At 41.6% G+C, this 12,706-nt stretch overlaps 1 protein-coding gene across 1 annotated transcript in view; it reads right to left on the reverse strand.

Moving 5' to 3' along the window:
* AOPEP (aminopeptidase O (putative)) overlaps positions 1 to 12,706 on the reverse strand; it is a 391,354-nt gene that overhangs the window by 312,487 nt on the left and 66,161 nt on the right. Inside the window, exon 8 of the mRNA XM_084629083.1 lies at positions 7,099 to 8,048. Within this exon, the coding sequence (XP_084485209.1) occupies positions 7,099 to 7,901 (803 nt within the window). The 5' untranslated portion in view covers positions 7,902 to 8,048. The remainder of the gene's footprint in view (positions 1 to 7,098; positions 8,049 to 12,706) is intronic.

Consider the following 12,706-nt stretch of genomic DNA (forward strand, 5'->3'; position numbering starts at 1 on the left):
TATTGGGTTCCTTCTATTCCTCTGAATCACGTTTTACTTTCTTTGCTATTTATTTTTCTATACTTAATATACATTAGAGACGTGTTAAAATGTCAGCAGTGTGATGGTGCTACACAATTACAGAGTATATTGTAGTTGGCAGTATTCCCCACTTTAGGTCAGGGCTGCTCAATTCCAGCAGATAAGTGGACCAGAAATACAGAATTTCGACCTGAAATGATGGTTCTGCACTTCCCTTACCGCATCAGGGAACTGCTATCTACACAGGATATGTCACATAGTGTCTATGTTAAATAACCATCAGTTCCAGACTGCTGTTATCAGATACCGATTTTTTTTAATTACCATTACCACAGCTAGTGAGAGACATGGCAATTCTCCTCCTTTCTGTCCTCCTCCCTAGCTCACCATCCTTTCTGTATCTCTCTTCTTCCTCTCTTAATATAGTCTCTTCTCCCTCTTAAAGTTCACATAGCCATCACATTTTCAAGTCACCCCCACACTTGGCCATTCTTTTTCTTCATAATTCCTTACCTCGGTAGCCTCAGACATTTATATGATCTATCTGACCCCACTCCTAACAGAAGTAGGGGGAGTTAGAGAACAGAAGAGAGATAAGCAGTTAGGCAGTCCAGTTCTCTGTGGCTCCTACCGTGATGTTACCACAGAGATTGAGTTACTATGGAAAGACAGGTCCCAGCAAAATGTAAAGGGCCTAAGGTTTGAAAAGGAAATAATAAAATAAATATGTATTGGGTGACCCACAATGGCCAACTTTATGACTGCTAGAACTTCAAACTCTTATGTATTTGGAGAGCTTGGAATATAGGACATGAGCTGCAACCCACCCAGATTCTGCTTCCAGAAGTGAGTGAGCAGTGACGATTGTGGTGGGAATCAGTCTGAGAGTTGCTTAGACTCTTGGGTTCTATTCACTAATCTTGCTTGTGTGCAAGGCTACCCTGTTAATTGCATTCCCTTTTTTGCGGTAATGAGTGGGAAATTATCCTAGTTAGAGATGTTTAAAAAGTGAAAACCTATTTTCATAAAAAAATTTCTGATGTTGTTTTAGTTTCAAAGTATTTGAAACTGATCCATTTTTCATTTTTAAAAATATGTTTCAGTATTTTTATATCCCCAATATTTGCATAGAAATCATTATCAAAAATATTACCAAAATACTGTGAATTCCTAAAACCCTCAGCACAGCATCAGAGCAAGTAAGATTATATTAGAGAACTTTCTAATCTAATTTGTTCCTTCTTCCTCTCCCCGATTCCATCTTATCTCTTCCTCTTCCCCTCCCTTTCTTTGGGAACAAAAGCTCATTGGCTGAATGCTTCTCCCTTTTCAGAAATCCACAATAAGCAGATACAGAAAATGAACACTTGGCTAGATTAGACAGATCTGAAGACAGTAATCTACCCAATAAGCAACTGCCAGACCTGCTAAGCCTCAGACTGGATTTTGAGGGCTATCATCAAAACCCCGGGGCACATTAGACACAAACCAGATTTTGGACCCAGTAGGGAGGAATATTTTACAGAACCAATCCAAACTTTCAAAATGTTTTGGTTCATAGTTTGGATTGGCTCTCATTTTATTTGAATCAGTATATCCCTTCTTAGATTTTTTTAAGTCTACTCAAAGTGTTGTTCCAAGCCTGGCCTATAACCATGACAATGTCTAACTGAATGATGGAAAAGAGCTATTTCTCATTTGGTGTACAACCCACAGACCTTCCTGCAGCCATATGGTAGCCTCTCAATTTCTTCAGAATTTGAGTTTTCTTTTTTAATAATGATTAAATTTCTATCCTCTTTTCTGGCTGTGAAGCCATCCTTCAGAATGCAAACCAATGAAATAGTGTCTGCTTGATTCTATAGATAGACTGCCCCAAAACACAGCTTATAGTTCTGAGTGTGCACTGCCTCCGTATAAAGATCTCTCAACAGTCCTGGGTTGTGTGGGACCAACTGGCTTTGACCTACAAAATACCCTGACCCAGCTGAAGCCACTCCTGTCCTGCAGGCCTGACTGGGCTCAGCTCCCCAGCACAGGCCTTGAAACTTGGCCCCTGGCACATACAGTTGCAGGTCCACTCACTCAAATCTGGCTTGGCAACCCACCTCTCCCCCACATCAGGGGCACTGGGCCAAACCTGAGTGGCATTACAACCAGTGCATCAGGGACCAAGCCCAGTCAGCCCCATGGGACAGGAGCTGCAACGCTGCCTCTGTGGGGTAAGTACAGGGCAAGCTCGCTTTGAAACCACAACTCTGGTGCCTTCCACCCCCACAGGGGCAGAACCTCCCCCAGCTTTATTAACTTTAAATGTTAGGAGGTATGCATATATTTCAACAATGTTTTAACTCGGAACCGTGATGATAATGTCACGTGTCTAATCAGTCAGAAACTACTTCTTGACTATTTAAGAATAATAATAATAATATATGCTGAAATATGTTACTTACAAGTATCTAAAATATTAAAATTAGGAGTGGAGCAGAGACCTTTGGCTGCAAATGCCAGGAGAGCAGAAGATAGTCATGGGCCTTTGTCTGCAGCTCCCACAAGACCAGAGGTCTTGGGTGCAGTCATGAAGAGAAACAGAATGTCTTTTCTGTTTTCAGATTTCCCAAGTGTTTCAGTTATCCCTATGCTGAAAAATCCAGACAGGCCTTAAAATTAATTTGATGAAAGGTTCAGACACTTTCAAAGGGACAGAAATATGTTTGCAAACACATCACAAACTGAACCCAAAAGACGAGATGAACAAGATTTATCTAGAATTGACGGACTCACAATGTTCCAATGCATATTTCTTGAGAGAAGCTTACTGAATTTCTTTATATACCAGTATGCTTGACAAACAATAGATATCCAGAGTTACATAAGAGGACTGCTATTTGGAAACATCCTCTTTGGAAATACCAGCCAGCAGTTCTTTTCCGTTATGAATCTGAACAACTGCAACAACCATCCTAGCAACCTACCTGCAACACATAATGTTTTTGTCTTTAAAGCCTTCGGTTGCAAAAAAGCAGTGCTACTCTTTCTTTTTAACATTCCTTCCAATGTAACTCTCAAGCACATTTTGCCCCTCTAGATGTTTTGTAGAGTACTATGTACATTTACTGTGCTCTGTAAACATACACTGTATGCATTTACCTCTGCTTAAAGTTACATGTAAATCCATTTGTGAATTAGATGTAGCCCTCAGGCTCCTGGCAAGCCACTCAGTTCTGAAAAGGTTCTGCAGCACTTTTCTACTAATTCTTTGGCTCTTATTACAGTAGATGCATTGTGGTCTAACAATGTGAGCAGAGAACTGGGAAACAGGACCCTTAAGTATCCCCAGATCTGCCACTGACTTCTTCTGTGACCTTAAGGTACTCACAATCTCCCTCTACATCAGTTTACTACCTGTAAACTAGGGGAAACACTAATTTATATACATCAAAGGGGGAACTGTGTGAATCAATTAATATTTGTAATACACTTGAGAGCCTCTGCTGAATTATTTGTTAATAATAATTATTATTAAAATAGAGATTTATGCTGAAAGTAGCAAACTTTACAGCTTGCACAAAGACAAAAAGGGGTAGAATGCTTTTAAAACATCTTGTCCAATACTTTACATAAAAAATTAGCTGTAAGTGATCTCAAAAGATCCACAAATTTGATTCAAATAAGTCCAGAAACGTCAAACTTTTTGAACTCCTTGGTTCTAGAGCAGGGGTTCTCAAATTTCATTGCACCGCAACCCCCATTCTTACAACAAAAATTACTACATGACCCCAAGAGAGGGGGACGAAGCCTGAGCCCACCCAAGTCCCGCCACACTGGGCGGGGGGGCCCAAAGTCCGAGTCCCACCACTCCTGGCAGGGTGAGAGGGCAAAGCCAAGGCCCAAAGGCTTCAGCCCCAGGCAGGGAACCTGTAACCTGAGCCCGCCACTCAGGGCTTGGGCTTCGGTCCCAGGCAGGGGGGCACGGGCTTTGGCTTTACCCCCAGGTCCCAGCAAATCTAAGCCAGTCCTGGCGACCCCATTAAAATGGGGTCGTGACCCACTTTGAGGTCCTGACCCACAGTCTGAGAACCCGTGTTCTAGAGATTATGCTGAATATCCTTGTTTTATTTTAAACTGTCATTATAGACAGAAGAACTGACTAAAATGCTATCATTTGACCCAGCAAATATGTTACTTGTATGTATTCAGAGTCCTGTTGCTCCTTTATTATGAAAAGTAAGGTTTTTTATTGCTAGAACAGTTCTGAGAAAGTAAGGTGATTTCTGTTGCAGGTATACATCAAACGAATTGTAAAATAAATTCCAACTGAAATTTCTTTATTAGAGTGGATAAAGAGTAAAGGCAGAAGGAACCTGTGTTGACTTTCACACTTCAGGTTTAATTTGCAAAGCTGGCAGTTGTGAAAATCATAATTTTTTTAAACTGAGTATATTTAATATGGAATCATTTACTTAAACAATAAGCATGGAATCCTAAAATGAGATTTTGATAGATCCTAAATCTACGAAATACTTGAGCATAACATTAAGTATGTGAGTAGTCTCACTGACTTCAGTGGGGCTAGTCACATCCTCAAAGCTTGGGAGGCCTCACTGAATTGGGACCCTGGTCACTTTTCCCACACTTCAAGTGATATTTTATTTTATACATACTTTTATCTTAATAAGGATACTGTTGCACACTTCTGGGAAAAGGCAAGAACAAAAAAAGGCAAGCCTGCTTCTCTTTTTTGCCCTATAATCTATTGCTCTTGTAGGAAGCCTCAAAAAGGCAGCTGTTTTTAACATATAAACCCAATGTCTTGGGGCTGGATGGAAGCTCCTACTGTGAGCATTAATGCATTTTCTAGTATCAAAGTATTAAACAGTGAATCACTGAAATTCCATGTGTTCAGGCCTTGCTTAGTAAAAAAAGGAATGCAACCCATTATGCCTGAATTTAATTTCATTGCACATATACTCATCTGAATCCTGCCCACTAATCCTAATTACACTGCTTAAATAGATTTTTGTGACTCATGACAGAAACAGAAGTATTTAAAAAATTTTTAAAAAGTTGATATAATATTTATTGAATACTACATCTTCAAAGCATTGTACAAACAAACTAGAAGATATTGCATTTGAAATGACTACAGAATGTCTGTTCCTTTATATTCATTCAAGCAATTTTTTGGAAGATTGGAACCCTAGACTGTAAACTCCTTGGAGAAAGGATTGACATTTTATCTGCCTATACAGCATCATGCACATATGTGGCATTGTAGAAGTAATAAAACACTGTAACATTATTCCTCCCACCCCATATACTATTAATTGATTTTATTTTTTAAATGAAAACAGAAAGAAAAAATAAATAATGACAAAGTTCTATGTGGTGAGGAAAGGAGTTAATCCCTACATTTATAGATGTATCATCTGTAAATCTCATTTCACAACATTTGAAAATAAGGATTCTAATAACTCTTCGGGATCTGAAAACTTGTGATAGGAAATAGTTTCTGGAATACAGCAATTAAAAAATCAACCTACAAGAGACAGAAAAAAAAGCTACAATAGACTATTTCCATCAATCTTTCTGATAAAATGATCACCACATTATCTTTTCCACTCTACAGAAGCATAAAAGCCTTCACACTTCTGTGCAACTCCCATGAGCTGCTTCTAAATATAAGCAGCAAAAACTTCACTACTATCCCTAGGAATCAAATGGGGGGAAAAGATTAAAAACTAAGAGCACTTAGTGATTTAATCTATAAAAATGTCCCAAATGTTCAAAACATTAACCTGGAATAACAACCAAAAAACACTTCTAAAAAAGTCTGATGCTACCTGGTGTCCAGAAAGTTATAAAAGCTAAAATGAAGGACAGAGAGCCACTGACACACTTGTAGGATAACAAGCAACTCAACCTCCTCATGCGTCACTCAATACAATGGTAAAAAATGCATGACCTCACTTCATAAAGTGAATGAAATATCAGTATAAAAAGTATATAAAAGTCAAATGAATATTCCTTCGGGACCAGAATTATCTACTGATTAGTAATGAATATGAGCAAACATACTCTTTGCTTAAAGCTTGAGTAGGTTCAGTATTAAAATTGTCCAAGTGCTTTATGCACAATTAGAGGGCCAAATTCTGACTTCAGTGAAGTGACTCAATTTCCACTAGTGTGGCTGAGATTGACTGACCGCTCAGACTCTGTTTTGTGGAAGAGTAACAAGAGTTTACTGGAATCTGGTTCCCTACCACCGTCAAACTTGATGGCACAGTAGATTTCTTGTTATTTCTCAACTATCTCCACTGAAGAATACAACTACTGAAATCCCATTTTAAATATCACGATCCAATGAAATTACAGTTCATGTAATTGTAAACCTAACTTTAAGTACTGTACAGAGTCATGTACACTTACAATGCTATATAACAACCAAATCTCCACTCAAATTGCAACTCACAATTTACCTGCCATCAGCAATGTATTTTATATTATGCACAAAGGGGATTTTAAAAGTTGGTTAAGAGAGACTAAACAAGAAAAGATTCTAACTATAAACTCAGTACAGAATTAATAAATGATAAAAGGCTAGTTTGTGAGATATTCTATTCAGTATTACAGATACAAATTGTTATACTATATGATCAGTTTCTTATGCTAGGAAGGAAAAAGAACGCAGAATACTAAGGTGAACGTATCTGTCATTTATACATTCTCTTCCCCCACTACTGCCTCATCGCACTCTCTGCCCCTCCCCCTGGACACATACCACCTTTACCCAACATGCAATACAATCCATTACTTCCAGCCCTGAATATGCAAACTAGATAAAGGCAATCATTTGATCCAGGATTAAGGAATGTAATCTTGTTAGGGTTTTGTCTGCCCTTCAGTTTACCTACTTTACTGATCCAGTAGAATTCAGACTAAGGATGAAAAGAAAGCAGTGAAAATGAATGTTTATCTTCTTTGCACAGTTAATGCATTTAATGCATCACTCTGAATTCTTCTCTCCCTGCATATAAAATTAACATGTGTACAGCTGTAAAGCCAATAGTTACATACCTGCCACTCTGGTCTGTGGTCCATGTAACTGATCTTCCCTCTGGCTTTGTTTTGTACCATATCCTTATGGCATGAGGAAAGTCTCTTGGTGCTTGAACCTCTGCTTTCCTTATCTCCAAGCTCCAAGCGCCAGTGGAAAACAGAAGCTCTCCACAACCAGGCGCCTGGCTGCAGTAGGTGTAATAATATAGCTGTTCCCTCCAATGATCCGCAGGTAAAGTCACAAGTTCATGTACAATCTGATTCCTAAGATTTCTCAGCTCTTCAGCATCAGTTAGCTTGGCAGACCTTGTAAATTTTTCAATACCTGGCACAGCAGCAACATCTACCTCCTCGACCTTTAACACAGATAAATCACAGCAGTCCAATACCAGCAAAAAATCTTCACTCCCATGAGTCTCTATGTCACAGCAGTTCTTTGAACTAGAAATCCCAGAAGCCTGTTCCCCGTTGCTATGGTTACCATTTTTATCAGAAGTATCTTTTTCACCTTTAGCACAGACTGAAAAATCATTATATCCTGTTTTAGATGAGCGGGCACTTAGATTTGTCACAGGACTGTGACAAGGTTCAGATGCCCTAATTTTGAATGTTTCATCTGACTGTGAAAGACAGGCTCCTTCCCCAGCACTGCCTCCTTTTTTGCATCGGCTCCCAGGCTCAAAAAAGAGAACTATGGTGCCTTCAATAACTTGGCTTTTAAAATCCACATCTAAGTCCAATACATAATGCTTTACAAGCATGTGGCGTGTGTTGGCCATTAGGGGCAGGTCATCCTTAGCAGGATCTAGCTTCGTCTCCATGTTCCAATTTGCTAGGCAACGGCTTTCAAATTCTTTGTCATTTCTTACATAACGTTTCCAGGACTTTCAGCCTCCCCGTGGCATAAATAACGATTGGTTCATATAAGTTAGTGTAGTGAATTGCAGTTCCACCACTTCTCTCTTACTCTGTAGAAGGGAAAACAATCAAAGAACATTTTAAACAAGTGTTCTGAAATGGATGAATCTAAAAGTTAATAAAAATAACTGTGCTGTAGTTATTAGAATTTCTGTGGACAAATATTGAATTCCTTTGTTTATACTGAGGTAGTGAGCATATTGCTCAAGAAAAGATTTCAGGATCTGGCAACTAGAACAGCAGGCAGTCTAATCTATATGACAATCATAGAAGATGTCCAAGTGAACAGATTTCTCAAAATATTAGTTTGTTAACTAAAGGAAATGAGCTTTAACAATACAGCCTCCTTAATGACACTTTCTTTTCACTGGCAACCCTTTGAAAAAGATAAATTTTTATGCAAGATCAAACTTACTTTATTACAGCATATCTTGTTTTTAAAGATGCTAAACATATCATTTCTAATTTCTTGCCTCAAATGACAGCGATTATTTTTCTACTGTGATTTTAAGTAACAAGTACGAAAGAAGGCTAAATGGCCTCATATGTTTTATACTTTGAGAGTAATAATTTAATATATACAATGTAACTCCAGGGATTAATGTACTTTCTATATTACAACTGCTTTCATATCAGCACTTCTAGTAAATTACAAGAAAATGAGCCAATTTACCAGGAGTGCATTCTAAGTATTCCTCTGAGATTGCTCATGGAGATTTTTCAAATGTATAGTTAGATACTCAAGGTATATCATTACATCTTAATAGCTGGAAACCCATTAACATTCTGGATAATAGCCTTCTTATGGCAAACAAAAGGTCTTCTCACTGGAAAATATGCAAATACAAATACAAGGGAGAAAAACATAAAAATGCATCAACATCTGTAGCAATAAAAGACAGAAGTTCTTGTTCTTCATGGAAGTTTTAAACCAATACATACTTTGTTTTTGCAACATAGTGATTGAGACAACATTCAGATTGTACAAAATCATTTAGCTCACTGATGTTTTCTTTGTTGTAAATGAATATTTTCTAGCACGTTCTATTTCTGTCCATTTATTGAATATATAGTAAGAAACCTTAGAGACAAGAAATTGAAAACCTTGGCTCAAACTCTTAGTGCAGCTTCTCTAGGGCAGACTTGCTCAGAATGAGCTTTGAATTTCTGTGTGCATCCTAGGTTTATTTGTCAAAATATACTTGGTGGTTGGCTTTGTTTTCATATCAAAGATTACTACTTTACATCTCTATTACTCAGGCCTGGTCTACAGTACGCGGTTATTTCAGAATTAGCCAAGTTAATTAGAAATAAAACTGATTCCATCCACATGACCAAACAGTTTTTTTCTATTTAAAGGGCTCTTTAATCCGATTTCTGTACTCCACCTCTGCAAGTGGAGTAACGCTAAAACCGAGATCACAGTTCTGGGTTACAGGTACTGTGGATGTAATTTGACGTTATTGGCCTCTGGGAGCTATCCCGGAAGGCTCCCTTGTGACCGCTCTGGACAACACTCTCAACTCCGATGCACTAACCAGGTAGGCAGTAAAAGCCCCGGGAACTTTTAAATTTCATTTCCTGTTTGGTCACCGTCAGCACAGGAGACCATCAGCACAGTCCACCATCACAGGCGACCATGCAGAGTCCACCATCACAAGAGACCACGCAGTCCCAGATTTGCAGACGAGCTCCAGCATGGTCCGAATGGGAGGTACTGAATCTCATTGCATGTTGTGGAAACAAATCTGTTATGACAGAACGTTCCAAAAAAAGAAATGCGAATAAGTACGCTAAAGTCTTCAGGGCCGTGACAGAAAGAGGCTACTCCAGGGACACAGAACAGTGTCATGCAAAAATCAAGGAGCTCGGGCAAGCGTACCAAAAAGCCAGGGAGGTGAATGGGTGCTCTGGGTCACAGCCCCATACGTGCTGCTTCTACCATGAGCTGCATGCAATTATGGGGGGTGACGCCACCACTACCCCACTACTGTGGGTTGCACGGAGCGAGGGGGATGAGTTATTGGAGGAGGAGGAGGACGACAGTGCACAGACGGCAAGTGGGGAATCCATTTTCCCCCCTAGCTAGGAATTAGTCTTCACGCTGGAGCCAATAGCCTCCCCCCACTCCCAAGGCGGGCTCCAGGACCCTGGAGAAGGCACTTATGGTGAGTGAGAGCCTGATCAGAGCCACGAGGTGGGTGGGTGGGTTGTTCGCACTGGGCTGTTCGCGTTTAGTTTAAAGGGCTCATCCCTGCTCAGAGCCTCATTGGAGCCACGTGGTGGGTGCGGGGGGGAAAAGGGGGTGTTGTGTGAAGCGATCATCCCAGGGAGCCTGCAGGCCCTCCTTTTATATGGCAAACCCACCAGGTATTGCTTGTTATGGGAAAGGGGGCCCGGCAGTTTGAAAACATTGAAATGAATGCGGAAGAAGCAGAACCCCGCATGCCCCAAGGGCTTACCATGGCTGCCTGCAAGCTGAATTCTGTTGCCCGACCGTGTGTGATGGCTTATTCACACCAAAGTGGCAGGCACTTCAGTATAAGAGACAAAATGCGACCTTGTACAGAAAGAACATGTGCTGTGTACTATGAATTGCCTGTTTCACTGAGAAAGAGTGTCCCCTTTGTTCTCTAAAATGTTATCTTTTAAAATACTACCCTCCCTTTTTCTGCTCCCGCAGGTGCAAATGTTTCAACGCGGCCCCTATCTACTCCGTCCCAGAGGCTGGTCCAGATTAGAAAGCAGAAAAAACGAACTCAGGACAACATGTTCGCCAAGCTCATGCAGTCCTCCCGCACTGATAGGGCCCAGCTGAATGCATGGAAGCAAACAATTGCCAAGTCCCATAATGCATTAAATGAACACGAAGAGAGGAGGGAAGCACGGGATGAGAACAGGCAGGAAGCTATTGTCAAGCTCATGGGGGAGCAAACTGACTTGCTCCACTGTATGGTGGATCCAATGCAGGAAAGGCAGCAAGACCACAGACTGCCGCTGCAGCCCCTGTATAACCGCCCTCCCTCCTCCCCAAGTTCCATAGCCTCCTCACCCAGATACCCAAGGACATGGGGGGGGGGGAGAGGTGGAGGCTACGGGGACCCACACACTCAACCCCAGAGGATTGCACAAGCAGCAGAAAGCTGGCATATCTGAAATTTTGATTTGGTTTCTGGACTTGTCTTTCCCTCCTCCTCCACCCCCCTAACCCAATTCCCTCCCCCCACCCAGGTCTACCTTCTGATTTCTCTCAATGTGTTGTGCAACAAATAATAAAGAACGTTTTTTAAACAATTGTGACTTTATTTCCTTTCATGTATATAGGAGGCGGGTAACTTCAAGAGAAACAAACACAACTGTCACACCGTACCCTAGCCAGTCATGAAACTGGCTTTCAAAGCTTCTCTGATATGCAGCGCGCCCTGCTGCGCTCTTCTAATCGCCCTGTTTTCTGGCTGTGCTAACCTGACCACCAGGCGAGTTGCCTCAACCTTCCACCCTGCCATAAACGTCTCCCCATTACTCTCACAGATATTGTGGAGCACACAACAAGCAGCAATTACAATTGGAATATTGGTTGTGCTGAGATCTAACTGAGTCAGTAAACTGAGCCAGCGCGCTTTCAAACGTCCAAATGCACATTCTACCACCATTCTGCACTTGCACAGCCTATAGTTGAACTGCTCCTTACTACTGTCCAGGGTGCCTGTTTACAGTTTTATGAGCCATGGCATTAAGGGGTAGGCTGGGTCCCCGAGGATAACTATAGGCATTTCAACATCCCCACCAGTAATTTTCTGGTCTGGGAAGTAAGTCCCTTCTTGCAACTGTTCAAACAGACCAGAGTTCCTGAAGATGCGAGCGCCATGCACCTTTCCCGGCCATCCCACGTTGATGTCGGTGAAACGTCCCTTGAGATCCACCAATGCTTGCAGCACCATGGAAAAGTACCCCTTGCGGTTTACGTACTGGTCGCCCCGGTGTTCCGGGGCCAAGATAGGGATATGTGTTCTATCGCCCCGCCGCACTTAGGGAACTCCAGTGCATTAAAGCCATCCAAATGGTCTGCACATTTCCCAAAGTCACTACCCTTGATAGCAGCTGGTCAATGATTGCGTTGGCTACTTGTAGCACAGCAGCCCCCACAGTAGATTTGCCCACTCCAAACTGATTCCCGACTTACCGGTAGCTGTCGGGCGTTGCAAGCTTCCACAGGGCTATGGCCACTCGCTTCTCAACTGCGAGGGCTGCTCTCATTTTGGTGTCTTTGCGCTTCAGGGCAGGGGATAGCAAGTCACAAAGTTCCATGAAAGTGGCCCTACGCATATGAAAGCTTCGCAGCCACTGGGAATCATCCCATACCTGCAACACTATGCGGTCCCACCAGTCTGTGCTTGTTTCCCAGGCCCAGAATCGGTGTTCCACGGCATGAAACTGGCCCAATGCCACCATGATATCCCAATCGCCACATGCCGTGCTTCTAGGAACGTCTCTGTCCATGTCCTCATCACTATCGTAATCACACTGTTGTCGCTTCCTCGTCCAGTTTTGCAGGTACTGCACATACTGCTGGATAATGCGCGAGGTATTTACAATGGTCAAAACTGCAGCGGAGATCTGAGCGGGCTCCATGCTTGCCGCGCTATGGCGCCTGCACAGGTAATCCTGGAAAAAGGGCGCAAAACGTAGGAAAGTAGAGTGGCAGTCA

This window comes from Lepidochelys olivacea (assembly GCF_965140295.1).
Source record: "Lepidochelys olivacea isolate rLepOli2 genome assembly, chromosome: 5".
Lineage (NCBI taxonomy): Eukaryota > Metazoa > Chordata > Testudines > Cheloniidae > Lepidochelys > Lepidochelys olivacea.